Source organism: Oenanthe melanoleuca, chromosome 2 (assembly GCF_029582105.1).
Source record: "Oenanthe melanoleuca isolate GR-GAL-2019-014 chromosome 2, OMel1.0, whole genome shotgun sequence".
In the NCBI taxonomy this organism is placed as follows: Eukaryota; Metazoa; Chordata; class Aves; order Passeriformes; family Muscicapidae; genus Oenanthe; species Oenanthe melanoleuca.
The window spans coordinates 51,199,268-51,224,874 of NC_079335.1; the positions used below are offsets into that span (position 1 = coordinate 51,199,268).

The 25,607-nt window shown below is 39.5% G+C and overlaps 1 protein-coding gene across 1 annotated transcript in view; it reads right to left on the bottom strand.

The window, feature by feature from the left end:
- Positions 1–275: 275 nt before the first annotated feature.
- The window catches only part of PIEZO2 (piezo type mechanosensitive ion channel component 2), a 281,253-nt gene continuing 255,921 nt past the window's right edge, over positions 276–25,607 (bottom strand). The window contains exons 39-54 of the mRNA XM_056483345.1: positions 20,494–20,883; positions 18,920–19,178; positions 18,231–18,413; positions 17,567–17,819; positions 16,690–16,822; positions 16,125–16,272; positions 15,797–16,011; positions 13,942–14,100; positions 12,494–12,641; positions 9,891–10,079; positions 9,464–9,556; positions 8,177–8,349; positions 6,694–6,819; positions 4,694–4,773; positions 3,226–3,394; positions 276–2,607 (exon numbers count right to left, since the gene is read on the bottom strand). Coding sequence (XP_056339320.1) covers positions 2,355–2,607; positions 3,226–3,394; positions 4,694–4,773; positions 6,694–6,819; positions 8,177–8,349; positions 9,464–9,556; positions 9,891–10,079; positions 12,494–12,641; positions 13,942–14,100; positions 15,797–16,011; positions 16,125–16,272; positions 16,690–16,822; positions 17,567–17,819; positions 18,231–18,413; positions 18,920–19,178; positions 20,494–20,883 — 2,971 coding nt within the window. The 3' untranslated portion in view covers positions 276–2,354. The remainder of the gene's footprint in view (positions 2,608–3,225; positions 3,395–4,693; positions 4,774–6,693; positions 6,820–8,176; positions 8,350–9,463; positions 9,557–9,890; positions 10,080–12,493; positions 12,642–13,941; positions 14,101–15,796; positions 16,012–16,124; positions 16,273–16,689; positions 16,823–17,566; positions 17,820–18,230; positions 18,414–18,919; positions 19,179–20,493; positions 20,884–25,607) is intronic.

The window sequence follows — 25,607 nt, forward strand, 5'->3', positions numbered from 1 at the left end:
TGGGTTATGGCAAACCTCCCCAGACCCAGGTTCAGTGAAGCCCACACACTGCTGAAAGGGTACTCTGTTGTGTCCCACAGGATATTCATAACAATGTTAGATGGTACTGGTCCCAATACTGACCCCCTAGAATGCCAGCTGCCAGTTCAGCTTTATCTGAACAGCTGGGCTCAAAGGATGGTCTGGTACACTCCTCACCTGTTGCAGGTAGCCAGCCAATCCAGATGAGTGATTTGACTATAGGCTGTTTTAAAAATAAATAAATTAAAAAACCCAACAGTAGAATCCTTTTATTTTCAAAGTTTGATCAATCCATGAAAGAAAGAGCAGCACATTTTTGCAAAGCCCAAATAACTGTACAGCTCATTCAGATTTTTCCCCAAAAAAAGGAAGTGCCTGTTGAAGAGAAGAAACCAGGAAGGGAGCTGGGACCAGCTGTGGCCAGCATGGTTCTGCTGGCTGGTACCTTTAGAAACACACTTCTCCTTCCAGTGTTGGTCTCCTTAAAATCACTGTATCCAGGTGAGGCTCCATCTAACATAAAAGACATTTTAGCATCCCTGAGTGCTATGTCAGGGCTGCCCTTTATATTTCAGTTTTCATTCACAGGACCTATGAAAGAAATGGAGCAAAACTTTCCAGGGGGGAATGCTGCCTGGCTATGAGCAGCCACCTTTTCACTTCAGAGGAAATCAGGTTGTCTTCCAGTGAGTTCCAGTCACCAAATTATTTTATTGTTACAATATCATGAAGCAATTTTTTATTTTGTGCACGTCAAGGTGCTCAAAGTGTTAGTTTTCACAGTATAGAATGGATGTGACAGCATTTGTCATGGAAGCACTCAGCAGAGTATGTTTCAACTTCATTTAGTTGTGCTGTTTTATGAAGTTCTGCAGTAAAATGTGCCAGCAAATTATGTTAGTTTCTTTCTGGTGATTAACTAATCATTCATATAATAAATAGCAGCTAACTACAAGAAAGAGACTTATTTGTCACAGATTAAGAAGAATGTCAAACTTTTCCCATTTCATGTAAAAAGGCAGAGGAAAAAATACTTCTAAAATGACTTTGCAACATGTGCTTTATTTTAAGTCATTACTGAATCAAAACTACAAGTATATCCTTTTAACATACCCTACCCACTCAATGATTTTTTTTCTCAGTTTTTTTTTTTTTTTTTAACATGGAAAGAAACCTACATTGTAATTGTAAATTTTCATGCTGCAATGTTCTCTAATGAGCCATTTGTTTCACTAATAATAGCAGTTTTAAAAAAAGGGCATTTCTCAAGCTCATATGTGTATCTATATTTGGGAACTTAAAAAAAGAAAACCCGTCTCAGATGTAAAAATGTGACTTGGAATATGTAAACATTTTCATAGACCTGAAACACTGGAAGAAGAATATCAGCTAACAGCAAAACAACAGTTGCCTTAAATCATCGAAATGGGAAAAAGCATGTCATGGGGAGCAGAGAGAAGCACACACTACTCAGTCTTTAAAGGGTTATAAGAAATGAAGTAGCTCATTAGGTCATTGATTTCACTTTCTTTTCTCATCCAACAGAAAGCAGTAATGCTGAAGAAAATGGCCCAGCAGAACACCCCATAATTCACCATAATTATTCTAGCCATTAGTTAATCTTGACGAAGTGTCAAGTTTCAGTTGCTTTTTCTTTTTCCTGAGAAAAGTCATTGATGTTTGGTGGAAATGTCTCCTGTGACTGTACAAATAAAATAAGGCATTTCAAGAGATTGTTACTTGTTTTCTTTTTGCTGACAGAGGCTTGTCCACAGTGTCCTTTGTACATCAAAACCTCTGCTTTTCTACAAATGGGTATGGCTAGAATGTCTTCAGTTCCCAGAGTGGCCCTGGGTGCTGGGTGTCCTGAAGGCTCGTCAGTGTCCCATTACTGTAGCTCGAAAGTCAGTGATGTACAACAGCATATTGCACAATCCAAACTGTGTGGCTCCAGAAAGGATTAAGAAGGTACACTGGAGTCATCTGTGGGTTCACTCCTTTCATTTCTCTCTAAGTTGTAATGGTCGTCTGGAAAATTAAATTAGCCAGACAAAGATGCAAACTTTTTGCTGATTATATTACAAAGCAGTCCCCAGATTGTAGAGGAGTGGCACATTAAAAATAACAAATCATTCAACCTTCTTCACTGTTGATCCTTAATTTGAAAGGCAGCATGGATTCCTAAGGCTGTAACTTCCAGGATTCCTTCAGTGAAAAATCATTGCTACCCAGCTATAAAAGACTTAGCTCTTAAGAGAATATTGTGCTTTTTTTTCTTTTTCCTTTAAAATTCAGATTTAACCAACTTGATTTGCAGTGTGATGCCAAAGAGATCAATTAGTTTTTTCCCTAGTCCACTTGATCATAGTCTCTGGTGAGCGATACAGGAATATTAGCTTGGCATACAGGTCTTCTTCTAGTTCCAGTTCTCCAGTCTCTCGCACCAGGAAAATGTCAGTACACAGCTTCAGGATTCGGTCCACGTTGGGTAGCTCCTCAAACATGATGGAGTGAGAGATCCCACTGAAAAATTCACGGACAAACTTCCCTATCACCAGGACAACTGAGGCATATAGTCCCATAATGCTGGAAAGAGAGAAAGGAAGGGTTCAAATCATGCTGTGTAAAAGGGCAGCCAAGTGTGAAGAAGCTCATCTATCTGGCTAACTGTAGCCTGTCAGCTTAATTTTTTATTAAGGTATATGTAACTGGTGACAAACTAACATTCACCTGTCCCCCTGATATTTCTATGGAGACTTTTCCAAAATCCTACCAGAAGGGTGTATCTCCTGGGAATGCTTAGTCTCCTGTCTTCCTCTGTCTGTGGAGATGTATTTCATAACTCTTTCACACCCAGGGTCCTGGCTGCAAAATTGAGGTCACCAAAACCAGGCAGAGTTTGGGCAGAACTTGACTTGCAGCTAACTAACATATTTTGAATTATTTCTCTTCCGTAGAAAATTGGTGTGAAGGGTGCTTCTGTTTTTATTCCCACTGTAGTGCAGTTATCAGGGGTAATACTAACCTTGCAAATATTGATCCTTCTGTAGATAATATTAAAATCTCTCACAGAACCCTTTTTCAAACTGTTGCAGTGTTCAAACACTACAACAATGAAAAATAACCCCCCAAATCAAAAAATAAAGTCACCTCTATCTCTATATTATGTACTTTATTTAATTTTATGTAAAGATTTCTTCTTACCCATAACCAGCCAAGAATCCAAGGCTCGGTGGACTGACTTTATCACTGAATATGAAGAGTTCAAGACTCTCATGGGACACTTTTTGTCTTTTTCCAAGCTGATCCAAAACCCACCACTCTTCAGATGTATTTTTGACAAGGGAAACTGTAATATTTTCCCACTTGCAGTCTATTAAAAAAAAAAAAGTGTTAATATATGTACAACAAGAATTGGAAAAATCAAACATTTTGAGAGAGATATTTCAAACATCTGCATTATAAAATAACTGAGCAATGCAGAAGCAAAATTCTTCTAACTGCATTTTACATTATTTCTGTACACAAAAGTATAAAACCCAGACTGCTGTGTTTTTTCTTCTGCAAATCTTATCTAAATCTATTTAAAATATTTCATATCACCTACATACTCTTCCATACAACTGTCAAATAATATTGGTACTTTCAGGCCAAAATACCAATAGCTCTCATCATGTCTACATTTCAGGCCTAGAGAAACACATTTAACCTCAAGGGTAGCAGTCAGTTTCTGTACCTCAAAGTGGAACTATTATCATAAATCATCATATTTATTCTGATATAAAAGATATTATTCTCTTGTATCACAAAAAGAATGCTATCCTGTTTTATGCATACTGATCACACAGACAGGAGATGAACTCTGCTCCTTTTCAGTGTACATTAGCAGGGTATACACTAAAGCCCTTCAGAAGAAATTCAGACTTGGGACCTGACCAATGACAGTGAAGCACTCATAACTTATTGCTACTTACAGAGCTGGGTTCAGCCTCAAGGATTGTTTTTCTCGATGAACCTTGACAAGAACTTACTACATAGCACTACATCTATTACATTCAAGCTCCAAATTTAGCCCCTGTTGAGAAAATTGCTTAGATGAAGATTTGTTCCTACTGTTCCATCCCAACAGGTTTTTCACACATGTATGTGCATAGGTGCACGTATTCTGTATGCCTGTGAGTACCTGTATGTATTCTCATTGTGTAACAGCACTCTGAAATTCAGTGAGTTATTTAAGGTGGATTCTTTGTAGCCAAAAACGAAGGAATAGCTTAAAAAAAAAATGAGGTGTTATTATTTAAGCTGAGGAACTGCATTTGCAGACATGCAACACTACTGACTGCTCCCAGTGAGGTAGCAGGGAGATGTGGAGAAGTGAAATTTGTTATCACTTACACATAAAACAAAGGAAAACAGTTCCTAAAACAGACTTGAAGGAAAGCAGACAGACTTCAGCCTTAGAGTCCTTACTGTTAAATCCAAAGCTAAAACACATGGAGATGCATTTTCTGCCTCATGGTGTATTACCTTATCTCTCCTCAAGCTTGCAGACACCAAGTAAAAACCATTTTAAGTGCATTTCAGACTGAGGTGTCCCATGACATGTTCAAGTGTGAGTGCTGCCTTGCACTTCTTTAAACCATACTCTGTTTCCCATGGTCTGGAGACATACCTCTCAATAGCTGCTTTATGGGTTTTGCCAGAGAATCACTAGGAGCCTTGATGTAGTATGGGTACACTTCTTCTAATGTTCTGGGAAAAAATGAGAAATCAAATATTTCATATTTTTATACCTCTAAAATAATTTAGAAGTACCTAACAGTGCTATACACAGTTTCCAGTAATTCTTGTCTTAAGTTATGACCTTAGAATGTTCAGATGTCACATCTGAAAACTATCTGGATTTTTCAGCTGTTTTTTCAGAACTTCAGCAGAGAGTTCCATCCATAATGTCACCATTCACACACCATGAGGTCCACATACCTGGGGCATGTGTGTTTGCAAGAAATGTAGACTTTATATTTCGTTTCCCTTTTTAAAAAAGCTGCTTTTATAGTCAACTATAAAGTATGTAATGAAAACAGTAGTTTACTACAACCCCAGTAGTAAACAAGCCAGAGGAATATGTGAGCACAGCTATTATTTCAGAATGGCAAGGTGTTTCAATAATAACACCTTAAAAGAATGAGAATTTTTGACAGAATTTTTCATTGGGAAATATTTGCACAGTTTTTAGGAGGATTTCAAACTTAGAAAGAAAAATGCTTGTAAAATTTCTTCCATTGGACTCAAAATCAAATCATCTTGAGTGGGAATAAATTACCAGTATCTAGAGGGAGAGACATTTCATTAAAAGCAGACACTGTCCTAACATTTGCCTCAAATGACTGTAAAATTATAGGGAAGAGGAGCTCACAGAGAAGTCCTGTGACACTTGGCTACATTGCATACACCAGGCTGAGGAAGAACAAGGGTGGTCAATTGAAAATCCCTTCTGATCACCCCAGCAGGTCCAAGAAAAGGTAAGAGCTCAGCAGCTAAATTGTCCCAGCAGAGGTGGTGGCAGAAGATCCCTTCTGAAGTATCTGATTGGCTAATAGCTATCACAACCACTTTTTCTTTATGACCTAGTAAAAAAAATCTTAAACCTACAAAATTACTGTAAGACAGGCAAATGCACCTATATAATCTATGTTACTGCTTACCTCCTGCAAAAAAAGAATTATGATTTAATTCCCACAAATGAGAAAAATCTGCTCTCTGTGGCTCTACTTCACCATAGGAAATATTGCTGTGTCTCCACACAGCAGAAAAGAGGCATCAAGTATTTCTAAGTGCAGTGATCACATGTGCAATAGCAGTCTGTTTGGATGTACAAGTGTGTGTGGGTGCAGAAAAACAGCTGTGCACAGAAAAGGCCAATCTAATTTCAACCAACTAACAGGTAAGAACCTCTCAAGAGTTTTACCAATCCCAGTTGGTCTCAGCTTAAACTTTTCAACTCTTGTAGCCACAAATCAGATCAAGTGGCCTCCAGGGATGATGTGTTGGCTTAGCAGTACTTAGAAACTACTGCTGTAAAGTAATCCCCAGTGAGAAGGTGGAAGAGGAAGAGCCAGACTCTTTTCAGATCTAAAAGGAGACATCACTGCTGTTAATGCTATAAGGCCATATCCGTAGAATAATGTTTGATACTCATATGAAGAGCATGCCTTGTGAATTTCCATCACAGGAAAAGATCTGATGTCAGAAACCACTGCAGATGTTACCTTTTGACCAGTGATTTAACACTTCTTTGTCAATCTAGTACTATTCAAGACTAACAATGTGAGACACAGTCTGGATGGTTTAGAACAAAAAAATTTCAATACAACATCCTCAGATGTAACTCAAAGGTGAGTTGAACTGTGAATGTACTGAATCTGTACATATCCAATAAATCAAAGTTACTGATAGCTTCACCATGTTTGTTGTTGATGATCCAGTGTTCCTACATTTATAATGGGAAACAAGTATTCACCTTTAATATTACTATACCTTGGCTTCAGTGCTGTTGGCATCTGTTATTTGAGTGGGTTAAATGGGCAGACAAATCAAACATTTGCACAAGCTTGACCACTTAGGCTTCACAGGGGAAAGTTTGCATGTAAATAGAAAAAGAAAATAACTTACACCTTTTCCACCTTTTCCGTTTCATTTCCTTCCATCATTCTTGCAATATGTTCTCTGGTATGTTTTTTTAGTGTAAAAGTCAGTTTGTCTGATGCTATTTCAGCTTTGGCACCGAGGGAGAGATTTCTGTTGTAAGTAGAAGAGAAAACACATTGACAACCTGTGAGGAGAGCACAACCTAAGCTGGGTGAGGCAGCTCCTTGGCTGCTGCAGAGAAACACCTGTGGCAGATGATGGGCAAAGGCTGATGTGCAAGGTGTGTGTGCTGCCTCTGTGACACAACAGGCCCACCTCACTGCTGCTTGTGGCCTCCTGCCTAGATGGAAGCCAGCAGTTAAGCAGAAGGTCACAGTGGGAAGTCTATAACCCTTTCAGTCATTCATGTTCACAACCTAACCCACAAGATACAATCTGAGGGTGAGAAATGTCTCTTTCCACTAGTGTATGCATGCTTGTAGCTATGAAAGCATATGGGCAAACTGAGTAGCAGTACTTAAAATTAGTGTAAGGCTCAGAAATTATGGAGTGATGTAATTCACTGGCTAATAGTCTGAGCTTCCAGGAAAATAAGGGGGGAGGATGTCAAATGAAGTTGAATTCAATGTGCAGATTCATTACAAGACTATTTCTGACTGTGGAAGAATGCACCCAGCATGTTCAGGGCTCCCACAGTGATTCAGCTGACCTGCTTCTTGTGCATAGACTTACAACAATCCAGCTTCTACTCCCAAGGTAACATGTAAATAAGGAGGCTGCAAAGGAACTTAATTTTCATGGAGTGATGACTTAACTCCAATTTAATTCAGCAATCTACAGGAGCCCCATCTGGCAGATAGTAGCCAGCAAATGACCTTGATGACTGGGTATGCTCTAGCCTGAGTGCAACAACTTTATACTCCAGGCTATCTCTTTCAAAAACTTCATTGTAAAGTTAGTTCACTGGGGCCAAAGAAATCTCACAGGAGCAGACAAAGGTCTCAACAAAATGGATCTGTGCCACTGTTATAGTATTTACACATAAAAATAGTTTGTGTTACTTCCAGACTCCCTTAATAACAGAACCAAGAACTTCTGTTCGTATTTTCTTATCAGCTTTCTGCCTTAACTAGGTCTAAGTATTCACTTTCCATAAAGGTTATCAAGGCTGCTGTTAAGAGTAGTTCACATCCATCTAAAACTGGCTAAAATATTCTTTCTTTTTCTTCCTTCCTATCAAGTCACATTGAAAATTCCACCTGGACATATTAAAAAATCTACTTGGTAGTGGCTCCACTTCATTTTTTGAGAACTGCAGGCAACAAATGTTTTCATGGGTAACAAAAGTGACTTCTCTCTGTCTCTTTCCCTCCTAATGTCAGTTTTTTGCTCTGCCATACAGTAGAATTTTCTAAAAAACTAAACCAAAACTGCAGTGTGGAACTGTTCTACTGAGCTAATGCTTGGCAAATGATCCATCCACCTCATAATAATTTTGTTTAGTTACCTCTGAATGGTCCATGAAATAACTAAACTGAAATCAGCATCAAAGTCTCGAAGTCCCTGTATCATTTTCTGCCTACTGGGAGGGCTTATGGTCCATAAAGAATTTGAATTTCCCTCCAGATCTGCTCGAGTTATATCTTCTCTTGCATAGCCCTCTAGAAACTGCAAAGCAGCCTGTAGATGTAGAAAAGCAAAAGAAAATTTCAGTGCAGTGGTATTCACAAGACACAGAGTCACATTTCCCAGTCAGACAGATTTGTAAATCTCTGATTAATTGTAAGTGCAGTGGTGTGCACTGATTGTTTTCCTGAGATATCAACTGGGACTTGAGATAGGAAGGGGAATCAACTAAGTATAGCCAAGCTAAAAAGGCAAAACAAAAATAGCCTCATTGTCTGATGGCCGTGCTGGCCAAAGTGAGTCTGAAAGTTCATGAAGTAAACTCTGTAGAGGCTATTTAAACTCGAGTTTAAAATAAATGTTACTCTTTCTTTTGTTAAGTATCTTTCTGCATAGAAAAGTGCCTGCAAAGGATAAAGCAACTAGAACCTTGTAACTTCCAGATGCATCTAGGTTACAATATTAGTGCTATTATACATGGGCTGTTTGGTAAGATCTAATATCAAATTCTTTAATGGGCTAGCAGCAAGAACTTCTTTTAAAGTTTTATCTGATCAAATGCCAGTTACATTAGCAATGCAACAGCTCCTACTAATTACTAGTCCTCTTCCTGTAGAAACTTGTGGAAATTTGGCTTATATCTCTATGAAACACTGAGACTGTGTTTAAATGCTTTTGTTATGACATTTTAATGTCAAAACATTTCTAGGCTACACACACTTTCTTTTGACAGCACCACCATGACTGGAAGGTGAAAGATGTGTGCTCTAGGAAGAAGCATGGAGCTTAAAAGTGCGTAAGACACTGTTTTGTCCCCACAGCATGTTTTCTTTGGCAGTACACAAACAGCACTACATCTCCTGAAGATTTGTGTCATTTAGAGGGGAAGGTTTTATACAGACAACAAGACAATAACTAGTTTCTGCCTTTCAGGATTTTGTGCAAAGATATCTACATTAATGGTAGCTTGTCTCACCATAACCCAGCCATGTCCTGACAAATGATGTGTCTGAACCTTTATTCATGCAAATTCTCATCATGGAAATATCTTCCAATTGATGACAGCACTGATGACCACTTATAACTACACAAACAAAACTTACAAAAGGAAACTCCATGGAAACATGCACACATTGTAAAGTAATGAGGTATCCTACTTTTCACTTACAGTGTTACCCCTATAGCTTCTCAGAAATTCACTGAACTCATTCGGATCCAAACTTTTGAGCTGATTCTGCTGAGCACTCATGGTAAAAATAGGCTGGGAAACAAAAGAGCACATTTTATCACATTTACTTCACATTGGCTGCTACTTACACAGTGCAGCATCCTGTGCATCACAGTCCAAGACAATTATGCCATTCAATTCAACATGACAATGTTATAATCTCATTCCACTGAGATGCAAGCTACATATAACTATCTTATATCTACCATGTGGACCTGTAGGTATATTTTTAAACCCAAAAGTGGTCACTTGTGGAAGGTTGCCAGGTACCTTACATAAAGCAGTTCAATTCAATGAAAGGAAGAAATAGCACAAGGAAATATAATGCAAAAAACAGAGTTTGCTTTTAGTGCTTCTTCTTTTTTACCTGATAACCTCCTAGAGTTATTGTGATTGATACATCTAGAGGCTTGTTGGTGATGCCTGCAACAGATTTGATTAAAGACATGAAGAGCAGTGGGAACCAGACAATACAAATCAGCAAGACGATAATCATGCCACCCATTCCATACTTCACAACTTTCTTTTTCTTCTGGCCTCTTGGTTGGGGATATCTCTGCAAAAGCAAACAGCAGTATGGTAATGTCTCATCTATCAAAGTTACACTTCATATGATTTGATGAGTGAATATGTAACAATCCTAAGGCTTCCCATCTCTTGTGGTAATTTGCTACCCTATGTTGGGTGAGATATTTTAAGGTTTTTTAGCCAAACCTGCACAGACACCCAGTTTCTGATGACAACAGAGAAAAGTGACAAATGAACCCAAGTGTCCAGTGTGAAAAATATTGTAAACTTCTGTGTTTTTTATTCTTCACAACCATAAAGATGGAAGAATTTAGATAGGATAATTTGATATTTTTTTTTTTTTTTGGTCTAAGCGCAAGCATGAACTCCCAAGAACAAAATATAAAATAATAGCAGAACCAGTGATACGACAATTTGTTCCAAAAACTGCTATTGTGAGGGACCCACTTTCTTGTATTTGCACTTCCAAAAACTTTTATCTCAAAACACCTTCAGGGAGACTTCCTCTCATAGGTCTTGAAATGCTGCAAACTGTATATTGTGGAAGATGGGGGGAGCAGGAAAATTGTTCACCAGCAACTGACATACACAATCAGTAAAGTGTCTGATACTGCACTACCTCCACATTCATTTCACACCCCACTTACAGTATTGCTAAGAGTTCACAGGCTTGATCCAATCTGTTTCTAGTGAATTCCACACCAACTCCAATTAACTAATGTTTAAAATTTTTTTGCTGTTCCTAGAATCTGGATACTGCTATATCCTTCTCTCTCTTAACTTCTGAGGACAAAAGTGACTGCTTTTCTTCTCCCTTCAAAGCAGATCACATGGCATTTTGTTCTGCCTTGTCTGTAAGTCCTGTCCTCTATCATTTGTCTCATAACTGAATTCTCAATACTTTCACCATCCTGTAAAATGTCTTAGTTTCACTAATTTATTTTGGTGTAACTCTCCTACAGGATTTAACTTTGCAGTGTTTAGTAGCCTGTCCTCCATGTACTGCATACCACATGTGCAAAATAAATATGCACTGTACTGCACTGCACCTCAAACACACCAGAAATCTGGCTTTCAGCAAATTGTTCTTGCCTTGCAACATGAATCCATAAAGCCCTATGAGAATATTAAATTTGTAATATAATGCCATATTTAAAACCAATTATTTACTTTTCAGAAGCAGTGTATCAAGTTATTTGTCTCATGCTACAGAATAGTATTTTCATTAAAATATGGTATCAGGATCAGCAGGGGTATACTATTTGTCTGAAGATTCAGGCACTGCTAATGATAGAACATCTCAGGGAGCCTCTAGCAGTCCAAATACCTGAGCATGCCACTCAGTGAGAGAGAGAGAACCAAAGTACCTTGAACAACACTCGTAAAGATGTGACACAGTTGTTTTTCTGTATGGCATTAGCACACACATGCCAGCTTAGACATGGAGATCATCCCATGTCAGATCTCTGGTACACATAATGTGAATTGTGCCATAAAAAAATGCAGTGAGATGGAGAGTCAAAGTACAGCTGGGTTGTTACTCCCCTGACTCCTGAAGTTCTTCAGAACTCCTTCCATTCATGGCAGAAGTGAGAGTCATACAGAAAAAGCCTATTTGCAAGATTTGTGTGCACTTCAGCTCTGAGTTAATCTACATGACATACTTAGAAAGCAATTGCCATTAAGAGACAGGATTATAATAAAAGTAGAAATACGTCAGTAACACTTAAAAATAAATCCATTTCCATACAGATGTAGAATTTCTGACTGGTTTGGTCACTCTTAAAATAATGTTTAATTTCTTTTTCAAATTGGCAAAATAAGTAAGCATATGGTTGCAATCTTTATAGCAGTAATAAGGAATCCAGAATTTGTAAGTTTAATTTGAACTGAAGCTTAAATGATTTAAAGAGACTGAAATTTCAGTGAGACAAATGGTGGGTTTATCTGGCCTGCAGTTCAGTTTTGGATGTGCAGGAACTCTGCAGTCCAGGAGCCAGCTGAGTTCCCTCTGCAATTACATGACCCCAGTGTCCCTGGGACCTACACTGTGGGCCATGAGCTCTTCCTTCTCCTGACCTTTCTCCTCAGCTGCAGCTTCCCTGATGCTCCAGGTTACTAATTTAGCTACCAGGACCTCCAACCTCAGCCTTGAAAAACAGGCATGCAACTAAGCCAGCAGGCATATGCTTGTGGAGTTCACATTAATAGTGGAAAAACCAGCTGGGCACAAAAGAGAAGCCATTTGAATTTTCATTCACAGCAGCTGCCAACTAACTTAAGTACCCAACAGTCTGAATATTTCTGAACACAAGTGCCAGGCATATCTTCCAACAAAATTTTTATGGTGGATTTCTCAATTATTTAGGGATTCATGATTATTTCTCTTCTCTCCTGCATGGGGGAGAGGAGGCCTAAATCACTCATATGGGGTTTCCTTACTTTTTCTGACTCTCGCCAGCACTTCAGGATGAATATATGAGCATAGATATCTTCAACACAGATCCAGCTGGAAAGACTGAGAGTGGTGTCAGTCCAAACCCAGTCCATTACTGCTCTCAGCTCAGTCAGAAATGGAACTAGGCGGAACCTGAAGGGAGAGCACAGCAGATAACTTGTCAGAAACAGAGGCATCACATCAAACAAGCACAGCAAGTGTACATATGACAAGAGAGAGAATTAAGACAACATGAAAAGAGCTTACTTGGGGATTCTGTAAACACAAATACAATCACATACTGAAATTGCCATAGCTTGTATTACTCTATTATTACCAGGCCATAAACACGCTTATGCATCATTACATCCATTACTGTGATTGAGCCACTGATGGAACAAGGTTTCCTAGATTCCTCCAGCCTGGATGGTGGTAGATTCCTTCCACAGGATGGTGGGATTAATTTCCTTACACCAAGTGTTGCACGGCATTTTTGCAGTAGGTGGGCAGCCCTCTGCTGCATATGGAACTGGGCTTTGTGACTCAGGATTAAACAACAGAAGAAGGTGGGAATCAACAGGAAATCAACACACAAAGAGCAGCTGTTCAAAGGGCATCATTCCCTTTCCTAGTCCCACACTTTCCTTATCAGCCACATCTCAAAGAATATTTCATGTGAGGAAAGCTTTCTTCTGTAATTTTTCCTTGGAATGAAAGAAGCCCATACTGCAAATACAGTGAAAAGGCTGAAATTATTCCAATTTTTTTCTGTGAAATACATATATGCTTCAAACTGGCTTAATCACAAGGCCACTGTAACAGTGTAAATGGAGAATGTGCTCTGCCTGTGTAAAACCACCTTTCACTCTGAGTGATGCTCTGCCTGTTCCTTGCCCTAACACTCCGAACTCCTGAAGAGTTTCAAATGTGCAACACTTCTCAAAGAAAACTTTTTTTTTGTGCTTATTTTTAAGTTCCTGTTTCTCAGGTGTGTTGTCTTTCACTCTATTCCTTTCACCTGCTGAGATAGAGCAGGTAGACCTGCTCCAAAGGTCTCTGGGATTTGAGACCTTACTACTATTTAGGACTGCAGACCTAATAACATTACCTGTTTTCCAGCACAGTGTATAGCCCCCTATTTCTGTTCACAAAGGTGATTTCTTAGAAGTGTCAAAAATGTCTATTCCATAGGGGACTGAATGGCTGACTAGTGTATCAGGCTTCTGGTTTCAGACTGAGAGATGGAATTTTATGAAATTTGCCTTCTAGAAATAGATTTTTCTTTTTCTTGTGCACTACAGGGGACATACGGCATATCCAGAGTGTGCTGTGCGGAAATTATTGTTTTATTTCCAGCAGTCTGTGAAGAAAAGTCATGACAAACCCCAGCATTTCACTATAGCAGATCCTTATTACACAAAAGAAGGAAGAAGGGCAGTAAGTCTGTGCTTACCCTTGAAATAAGAAGAGGTTGACATAGTTATAACTTTTAGTGAGGAAGTTGCCAAGAACACGAGTTGGATATCCGCAGCGTATCTGATAGGCTGATAGGCCAAAATAAACACATTTCACAAAATACCAGAGCTGGGCAACTGTGTTCTGGCTAAATTTCCTGTAAAGGAAAAGATAAAGGAAAATGATGAGCTTTGTACCTGTGTATGACCAAATTAGCTTGAAATGTTTTTTTTTTGCTCCTGGCAGTTTCCCCTTCCTGAGGTCCTGTGAAAAGACCTTGGTTGCTGACCCCATGGCAGGGTTAAAAAAATACTGGAAAGACTGGATGAAAAAGTCTAAAACTTGCATCCATTGCCCTCTCAGGGTCACAGGAGAGAGGCTGGGAATGGGCTCCCCAAAGAGTGAAGGCTTTGGGCAGTGCCCTTGCCCTTTCTGGATGCTGAAGGTCCCTCACTGCCCAACATGGACCAGTCTTCCTTGGACCCCACGATGGCTCAACCCTCTGTGAGCCCAGGGCAGGGGCTCAATCAAGGCAGCTTTAGTGGCTACTTGTGTTAGTGGCAGCTCTCATACAGGAATTTAAGAAGGAGTGATCTCTGAAAATATTTTCTACCCTTCCCTGCTTGACTCAAGTCTAATTCCAACAACTAACCCTCAGCCTCTCCTCACATGTGCCATTCTGGTTTTTATTCAACAGCACAGTGGATCTGTAGCAGGTGCCTCACAATGGACAGGGTTTGCCAGCCAGCCATAACCCAGTATTTTCAATTAAATCCCGCAGAAGTATTTAAATTAAGAAATTTGCAGGGGGTTCTAATCTCACTTAGAAGGAATACAGGATGCTTCAGATGCAGATTTGAGATTAGTGACTAGATATAGATTTTCCAAAAGCACAAAGTCAAAATTATTTTATTTCATAACAATCTCGATGTGCAGTAGATAAGAGAGCCACTTAAAAATGATTATTTTTTTTTTTAAATTTGGGTACAGTTGCTACTGCACTTTCTTTTGGAGAGAAAGTGAGGTTTTTCAGGCTTCCTTTACACTATAAGCCCATTTCTTTTTTCCCAGTAAAATAACTTGACTGTTAATGAAGTGTTAGGTGCCCAGGTGACACACTCAATTTCCATGGACAGTCAATGGAGTGAGGGAAATACTTCAAGGCAACTTAAAGTAGCAAGAGAGGAGTTAGCCAAACTCTAGGGAAGGAAGCTTAAGACCTCTGCACTACAGACTGCAGTGGTCAGTGCCCCAAGCCATGAAATAAATGTTAGATTTGGGAGTGAGCCTGACTAGGTATGTGACACAAAATTTCATCCAGTGGGTGACCTCCACATCACCTCCAGAGCCAAGTGGCAGGAGCACAGGAGGAGAAATTTGCTCTTCAGAACAGATGCATATTTTAGACATTCTTCAGTTTAAAGAGATTTAAATCCACAGTCCACACATTTCAGGAAAGTGCTAAGTTATAAGTTTCTCTGAGGGAGACATTTTCTACTTGCTCTTCTAAAGCAGCATAGAGCAGTCTTGGGAGCAGGGAATTGGATCAGAGGCCAACATTGTCTCAGCTGAAGGCTCTAATCACTCAATTACAGGCAATTTCTCTTTCACCTGCTTGCATTTTGGCCTGAACTGAGAATATTTCTGTATATATATAACTAATTCTTCCTCAAACTTATATTGGCCACAGTTACTGCTGTGGAAATGCATTCCAACTTTCTGCTTAGAAATGAGGCAAGGAAAAAACTTGATCATAATTCCAAAGCTTAGCTATAAACATCTCCAATTTAAATACAAAGAACTTGGTAGAGCATCAGTATTCCACCCATATTGTTTGTTTATAAGGCTTATACCTTTCTGTCACTCCAGGCAAGATAAAGAACATCCAGAAATGTATTCCAAAAACAAGGATGACCTGGAAGATGACTTTTCCCATGACAGTCTTTTTGAGGTACAGTGCTCGATCTACCACCATGGTACCAAACTGAATGAGCACCATCACCAAAAATGCCTCTGGGACCTGGTCCTCTGATAATGAAGAGGTGATATCTGCTGCAGCAGAATGTTTCTGAAAAGCAAAATATAAGGGTGGTCAAGGAAAAAGGACACTTGCATGATATTTAGCATCCACAACATGTAAATCCTGCTGAGGATTTACAGATAGATGCCTCTGTGACGTACCCCAAAAGCCCAAAATCCAAACACAATGATGATGAAGTCCACTGTATCTGCGAGGAACATCAGCACGTACACATCAGTCACTGCACTGTAGTCTGGATGAATGAGATTGTAGAAAAACTGTCTGATGGGCACATACACCTGGAGAGTCCTAAAACAACATAGACCACAATGTGATTTAATAAGATATAACCGGCACTGAAGGAAGTAAAGGCTGAGTGTGGTATGGTTAATATTTTCAAGATATCTAAGATCTACTCTGACAGCCTTCAGAGGACTGCAAAGACACCAGTCCTTTGTTCTGATTGCTTCTAAACCACTGTATTACGATTTGTTCAGTAGAAATATACCTAGCAAATCAAGGTCACATGGGATATTTAGCTTTTTTATTAGGCAGATGCTATTTGAGCAACTGCTGCTTTGTCTGATGTTCAGCTGATGGGACATCTGCATACAACAAACACTTGAATTAACACCAGTAGTAGCCTGCTCACTTTTAAAATGCTGGCTTTCTGCTTTACTGTTTAGAACCTCCCCCCAAACCCACACAACTCCTCATATTACTCACTTTTTAATTGTAAAAGCCTTGGCTTTGATCATTTGCTCCCGAAACTTTTCCATGAGAAGCTCTTTTCTAGATTTTTGCTTGATGCTCAACACACTGCTTCCCTTTTGACTGCTGTTCCGTGTACTGGTACTCCCTGGAAAAAAAGGGAGGGAAAGAGAAGTCAGTTCAAAGGAAAATTTTAAATACTAAAGCTAGAAAGTAATAAATTCTGTGACTTCCATCTTGTATGACTCCCACATTTGAAAGAAGCTTTGAAATGAATTCTTCTGCTTTTTGTCCCCACATTGTGATAAAATATTGAGAGCATCCAGTAAAGGTTTAATCACTGGCAGATCAAAATTTATTAATAGCTATAAAACGAAAAAGCAGACTAGTGATAAAAGCAATTATTTGATTGATCTGACTCAGTCACCTCTATTGGTATTATATATATTTAGGCTAGAGTACCCCTGCCCTTTTTACAAGATGGGACATATAACCTGTTTCAAGATCACTAATAAAAATATTTTCTTAATTAATATCTATAAATATAGATATGAAAAATACATGTGCTTTGCATTCCCTGTAGCTGGAGATTATGTTGGACCAGAATTTCTGGAAGTAGGCCACGCTGAGCATTCCTTTCCCAGTTTTTGGATAATATAATTTAAAAAACATAATGAATCACAAAGTATGGCTCTCCATCTGAACTTTGGGAAGGCTTGGAGTGTGTCCAAACATGAAAACACATTGGTTCATATCCTACTTCATCATGGAGAAGCAGCAGGATTCAGTAGCCCCTGGGAGCTCCTCAGCAACTAGCCCAAGGTTTCAGTAGAATGATCCTATTGGAAATGAACCTTTGTCCTTCCAATTCCAGAAATGCCAAGACATTTACCTCTCTTAGATCTGTGTGAGGAGAAGCTGGACCTGTGAGAAAGCTGGGATATGCTGCTAGAGCTCTTCCTTCTGATGGCAGTCTGCTGCTCTGGGAAGTGGACATGGATGGACTCCACAGATGCAGCAAGATTGACAGATTTCAAAGAGGCAGAAGAGTCTCTCCTGCCTCCTGCCAGAGAGAGCTCATCATCAGTATCCTCTTTATTACTGGAGCTGTCTCCTTTCTCATCTTCATCCCACAGTCCATGGCACTAGTAGATAAACAAGAAGAGAACATATCAAGCTTGCATTTCTGTCACAGTATTTATCACAGGCATTGCTCAGCTCAGTCACGTGTTCACAAGGGAGAAGACAAATGTTTCAGGATGTCACAGAAACATTTAGGTTGCACAAGTTTTTTAAGATCATCAGTTCAACTGTTAACCCAGCACTGCCAAGTCCAGCACTAAACCACATCCTCAGTGCCACATCTAAATGCCTTTAAACACTTCCAGGGATAGTGACTCAACCACTTCCCTGGGCAGCCACTTCAAATGCTCAATAACCCTTTCATGGAAGAAATTTTTCCTGATAACCAAATGAATGACTTCTTTATATCATTCGAGTGATTAAAAAAATTAAAAATTAAATGTAAAATAAGAAACTACCTGAACCCAGATTACCTTTAAAATGGATCTGTGGAAGAATAAAGCAAGAAGCTGAACAAGATCATAGTGCACATAACCCTCTTTCTTCTCAATGCCAATAATATTGGGTGGATGGTAAGGTTTATCTTTTGTGTAATCCACATGTTTATTCCAAGGAAAGAAGCCAAACTGGAAGAAGTATTTGATGACAATGGCCACCTGTTCAGAAACACAATACACTTGGGGTGTTTTATAAGCATGTCAGATATAATAGCCTCATGACAGTAAGAGGGATAAAATATGACTACTTTGTCAGTTTTTTGAGAACATAAACAAGCATACTCACATACTCATTACTACAGAGGAATAACACTTCCAGTAATAAAGTCAATCAAAATTCACCAACAGATGATACCCAGTCGTACTTGAGATACCACAAACAGTGAATTCTGTCTCTTGATTAACCATTTCAAAGCAATAGCTTGCAAATGGTCTGTTCTTGTAAGAAAGATAGAAAGGATACTGCTCATTGGAATGAAGGAAATAACAAACAAGATCTTTCCATACCACAAAAGCTGCTGAGGAATTTAGCAAATACTTGTATTTCTATGAAGGGCCAAAGGCCCAGCCCAGATCCCAGAGATCAAAACCAGTAAAGGGACCACGCAAAGAGTACAACTTCAGATTTCTATGCTAGACAGGGGCTTGCAAAAGCAGCAGCATACCTCGGTGTAGACAATGGCTGTCATCCAGAAGCGCTTGCTTGGCCGAGGAACAGACAGCATGGCCCACAGGAATATGAGGATGGGAAGCACCAGGGTTATCATGGAGGCAGAGATCATGTGGTTAAGGATGATCACAAAATAGCACACCATTTCTGACCGGGCCACCAGAGTATTGTACAGGGCATAAATAAGGAGCAGGACTCGAGGCTGACCAACATAGAACTTCTCTGACTCCTCCAGCTCGTCATCATGAAACATCCTGTGAGGAGCAGAGTACCACAAATGAACTGAACATGAACTTCACAAGAGTTGCTTTTGAAATTGCTACTTTTTTTCCTTTAGAAAAGTATTAAAATCTGCTGTTCAGTCCAGTGGAACAAAACAAAATAAAACAAAAAAAAAAGCAGGGGATTTTGTATTATAAACAAATAGCCGGACTCTAAGCTCAGAAAACAAGAATTTCAGGCAACATAACTAGAAGAACTGTTCTGCTTGTTTTGAAATTTTTAATCCCCAGAAAGAGAATCAGCCTGGCCTAAGCACTTCAACAAACACAGCTGTCCAACCAACATATCTCATGCAGATCCCCCAATACTGGTGTGGATTCACATCTGATTTATCAATACAGATAGGAATTTGGAGAAAAACCAGAGGTGCATCATGAGACCTATGTTATGAATCATCCAGGGGCACAAGATTAGAACATAAAAAATACCCATGAGCATTAGATGAGTCCAATCTTCTATTTATATGACTCAAATAAATATAAATGGCAGTGACTTTCATACACATTCATAATTCTCTCTGTTTTTCATAAAGTTTTCTGGTCTGAGAAGAGATCTTACTGAAAGCAAAAATTACAGTGGAAAGCCAGATGACAAGATACTGCATCTGCCAAAGTCAGATCTATACCCCCTCTCTCCAGGTGCAGGCAGGCTGAAAGGCAGTTCTGTAGTTTAAGATTTTGCCTTTGCATTTGGGAAAGCCCTCTCCAGCTGAGTCAGGCCAGAGAGCAACTGAAGATTGCAGTGGCACCATCCCCACTTCAATGAACACTGTGCTACTGAGCACAGTGTCTAAAGAACAAAGAAGGGAACAACCTCTCCCTTATGAAATCATCTAGCAAGGTGGTGTCTCTCCATAACCCTCAGCTCCTACTGGCTTAAAAAAAACAGTAATCCAAAATAATTAAAGGAGAAACATTTTCCCAGATAGCCCTGGAGGAAACTCATTTGAAATCACAGCTGCCTGGAAAAGAGAAGCCCCTCTCCACAAAGAATATTTAGAAAAGCCCTTGACCCCAAGATAATTGCAGTGCAGAAATTCAGTGCTAATCAGAACAATTATATATGGCATCTAGGAAGAAAGCAGAGATTCCTCCCAAGATGAATTTGAGTCACTTTAGAAATCTCTAATTAGAACAACTGCATAGGAAATGAGCTTCCTCCCTTAAACCAAACTTAGCACAAGGTCTGTATCAGAATTTGAAGCCTAGTTCTGAGAAAAAAACCCCACAGTAATGACAAAATTTTACACATTGTCATCAACAATTTTTGCTGGCTGAGGATTCTTACTTGTTCAGGAGCAGCTCACTAGCTGTTAGCTCGTGTGTCAGCGGGGGCAGGATCGTGTCCAGTTTGTCCGTCCGACTGTCATCCGGGCTCACCATCATGAGGCTCTTCCCAGCTGAGTCATCTGGGGAGCCAAAGGGAAGGTGTTCAAAGCTGACAGCTTTGCTGTAGGAAGGTGGAGCTTCTGCATTGCTGTCCACTGTGGAGTACAATGGCACATCGGTGTCAGGAGTATATGCAGCTCCTTCTGAATCCAGGCTATAATCTTCCACCTCCTCTTCCTCCAACCTTGATGCAGAATGGGCTCCTTCTTCCTCATGCTCCCCTTCTACCTCCTCGATGGTTTCTGTGGTCCCCTGACGGGAATAGAGCATGGTGACCTGCGTGGGTTCACTGTTGGAGATGGATGAAAAGAGTCAGCCGAGTTTTACAGGACTCATCATCAAGCAAAGTTTGTTAATTGTACCTTTATGCAGAGAGCTGAGCAACCTCATTGCATTCACAGACCTTCAAAGTTCATAAGATCTGGTAGATCATCCTGATTTCCTGTTACACAGATAGAACATCTGGGTCCATCTGTTCCATGAATGACATCCCACTGAACTCACAGTGATCTTTTAACACCAGCAAGGGGCAAATTAATATTATCAACATGAGAAACTACACTACCTTTCTGAAAGTAGTTCAAGCATTTCTAATCAGTCAACACTTGCTATTCCATCTATTTAAGACATGCTCCATGATGAAGGGTAGGCAGCCATGGAATTCCTTCTAAACATGGTGCTTTTAGCAACCACTGTGCGTGTTGAATACAACTGGAGCATGAACAGAATGCACACATATCAACCCTGACTCAAACAAAAGAATATGTAAGTTGCTACATGAAGAAATGCAAAGCAAATTACAAAACTGTTCCAGTAACAGGTATCTTCCTTACCTTTAGATTGCCCTATATTCTTCAACACTGTATTGCCTTTTATTTTACCTGCCTGCTTTACTTCTGTATGTACCTATTTCTGGATTCAGCTCTCTGATACACTCTGATCAGTTCTTTGCTTGATTCACCTCTCTTACTCTTGGCTTTGCATAGACTTATAGAATGGTTTGGGTAGGAAAGTACCTTAGAGATCTAGTTTCAGCTCCCATGCCATGAGAAGGGGCATCTCCCACTGGACCATGTTCAGAGCCCCATTCAGCCTGACCTTGAATATTTCCAGGGATGCAACATCCACATCTTCTCTGGGTAACTTCTTCTAGTGTCACACCACCCACTGAATGAAGAATTTCTTCCTAACATCTAATCTAAACTTGCTCTCTTTTAATGCAAAGCCATTTCCCCTTATCCGATCACTCCATACCCTGTAAAAAGTCCCTCTTCAGCTGTCTTGGAGCTGTCCTTTAAATACTGGAAGTTCACTCTGTGGTTTCCCTGGAACCTTTCCTTCTCCAAGATGAACAGCTCGCTCAGCCTGTCACCATAGGAGGGGTGGTCCATCCCTCTGATCACATTTGTGGCCTTCCCTCTCAAGTATTTTTTTACCTCTCCCCTTGATCATCCCTCTTTCTCTTTTTAGTCTCATTCCACTCCTTCTTCACAGGTTAGACAACAGGCACCAACTGATTGTTTGCTGCCTGTATATCCCTGTATCTCAACAGAGACAAAACAAGATTTCACACAGCTCCTATGAAACTAATGGGGCCATATTTTCACATAAACTATAATCTTTTAGATAAAACTGACACTGGCAAAGCCATGGGGCACTACTACCTTCTTCCAAAACTAAAAATTAAGTTTCTTTTTTTTCCCTTTTATACTGCTTCCAAACTTATTGTGGCTATTTCAGATCACATTATTTGTAGCACAGTTTTAATTAGACCATGTAACACTTATGATGGTGTGTGTTTGAATGATTCACAGTAGCACTGTTCCTGGTTGAAATATACAAAATCATAGAATCCCACAGTTTCAAAATTGATTGACTCAAAAAAAAAGTAAGTCAAACACTTTCAAAACTGGAAAACAATAATGCAAAATTGCTTAAAATTTTGCTATTAAATAATTATTAAATTAATTTTTATTAATTATTGGATTATTATTAGATGATTGAAACACTACTTCCCAATCATGTAAATTCCTGGGTTTTACCTGCTAAAAAGTGAATGAGCAAGTTTTCTCTTGCACTGGATATTAATATTATTTGCTGCTTTTACATAGCTACTTTTCCTTTCTTAATTCCAACACCTTACTGTAAATCAATGGTAAAGTAATCAAAACATATTTCAAAATCTTTCCTATATAAAGAAAGATAAAAACTGAAAAACTGGCACAATGATGCCTCAATTTCTAAAATTACACATCTCAGTCCATATTTAGGACAACTGATTAGCTGAGAAACTTAAATTCCAGCTTCCAATTAAAGAACAAGCATCAACTCAGTAACTCCTAAAATGAGTCTTTTTTTAGCTGTATAAATACAGACTTTAGCCTGTTTTATATACCCAGCATAATGTTATGAACAACTTTAAAAAAATACAGGAACTGAGGATGAAAACTAAAACAGAAAACAGAACAAGAAGTGAAACAGCAAAAGGAATCCTAGATGATGATCCTGACTCTGACTCTCAGAACCGTGCCACGACACAGGAGGGAGTGAAGCTTCCTGTAACCATGCAAACCACTCTGCACACCACGTGTCTGCAAACACCGACCCACGGACACTGCAGTCACAACAATGGCATGGTGTGAACATATAGTGAACAAAGCATGCATGAGTTAAGCACCTTGACACTATACTGCCACTGTCAGCTGATGAGGAGGACATATCCATGCTCTGCATTTTACGAAGCCTAGGTCGAGCGCGCTCACTTGTTTTAGGAACAGAGTCTGGTCCATCTAAATCATCAAGGGTTGACTGCCTTGAGAACAGCATGGTTGCTTCAGTGTAGCAGCTACAGCAGCGCAAACAGTTATAGAGACAGTGTTAAATACAAACGGTGTTACAACACACATGGTTCAGTAAACAAGTATGCTCGCCATGCAGCTAAACACTGACACAGAGAAAAAAGGTTCAGAGAGAAGATAAGGATTTGTTTTAGAATCACCACGGAAACACATTTCTATGCACAGGTTAGTCATGGCCAATTTCATAGAGGGGCTGTAGAAGGTCATCTATTCATTATTGAAGCAGATATGGAACCAATATAGTGCTCTACACACTTTCCAGGGGAACAGACTTACATATGTGAGCAGGTTTTATCTTGTTTGTTTACCCCTGAAATTTCCAGATTCCACAAGGATGTTTTGGGAAGGGACCTCCTCTGTACAAATTCTGTTTTATTATTGATAACACTGTGCCGAGCCTTTTTACACAGGTAAAAGCCAATTTCCTAAAAGAGCCCTTAAAACTAAGTAAGCTCATATTTCACAAATAGAAAAAAAGCTGTCAGACATTGGCTAATCCTCTTTCCAAACCACAGAGCCAAATCGGATATGTTACTTAGCCAGTAAATGCACGCCAAATATAACCTGCTCTGCATGGGATGGCTTTTATTTTGATATTTACTAGGAAGCCCTGATGATTCTTTCCAGAAGATTTAATTTATTTCAATCACAGCTTAAAAGAATTTCAAAATTGGTAACATGCACATTTTGAAATAAAGAACAGATATAATAAACCCTTATCTCCTTTCACTTATCAAATACAACAGGACACCAGAGACATACACAATACATTGAGCATTCATGTGTAACTGGAGAAAAGAAGAACTGGATGAGTTATGAGAAAGAAAGTACATAATTAAATACAAGCATTTAACAGAGCAACAGGAAATAAGCAAATACATTAATGACATATGGTAGGTAAAAAGATTATTTCTCCTGTAAAAATCTTTGACAAACACAGATGTCTATGAAATGAGTTGAGTGGCCTGGTGTTTTAACACATGCAGTGACCTGCCTGAGTCTCTCAGATAGAAAGAAAGAAGAAAAGACCCCAAAATACAGGATTTACATTCTACTTTTCTTCTTTTGACTCCATTTGTATTACACCTGAGCAGTGGCAGCAGGGGATTTGCTTCCTTGGCAAGCATGATGTTTGTCCAGGGGCACGCAGAATTAGGAAAGAGGTCAGAAAGGAAGGGCAATGGTGTTTTCCACATTCCTTTGGTCTTGCTAACTTGAAGTGAGGAAAAAATCTGCTGGCATGAAGTTACAGTCTGTAACTATTGCCTTTAGGAAAATGGGGAGGAAAGAGCAAAAATATGTGGAGAGAAGAAGCAGTTATTCTTAGGCCTACCCACACTGATGATCTTTTTTGACAGAATGGCTTTTTTGACTAAGGCTAAAAGCATACCTTGGCCTTTGAACAGAAGAAAAGAATCACCAAGATACCAAAGGTATTGTGGAATATTTTCCCTAAGAACTACCTCAATGGCAGGGGCACCTCTGTCCCGCCAGTTCACTTGGCCAGAACCCCTTACAAGCCACTTCATTATTTCTGTGTGTGCACAAAGGCACACAAGATCCTCCAGACAAAACGTGAAGGGCTGTCTGGATGGTGTGTGGTTTGTGATAGGGGACCAGGAGGTGCCCTGGAGGTGTGATTCAGCAGCACAGGAGCTCAGGAAACCTGAGGAAGGTTTCCCTCTGCATGTACAAACATGGGATATAGCCAGGCTGTTGTTCTGTCAGTGAGGTTTTGGTGCTAAAATATGGGAAGATGGCAGCAAGTAGACAAGACAGTTTTGCAGATGACCTTTTTGTCTATGTGCTATGATATTTCATCCATGTGTCATTTTAGATCTCAAGGGCTGAGTTTATTCTTTTGAAGGTCACCACCTAATAATAAGGTGTTGAAGGATTTTAAACGCAGACATAGCTCAAAGGGAACTGTCCAAGGGACTTAAGCAGAGGAGCTGTTTATTTTCACATGCCCATTCATATGTTTTCAATGGAAGAAACATACGCCAGCTGCCCTCCCAAACATGCCAGCTCTGATCTCGCTCCCAGAAAAATCAAAGGAAAAGCATCTGTTAATCCCAACAGATAGAAACTTTTGTCCAGATGAGTGCCTGCAACCTTTGGTTTAAAGCTGTTTTAAATGAAGAATAAATCATCA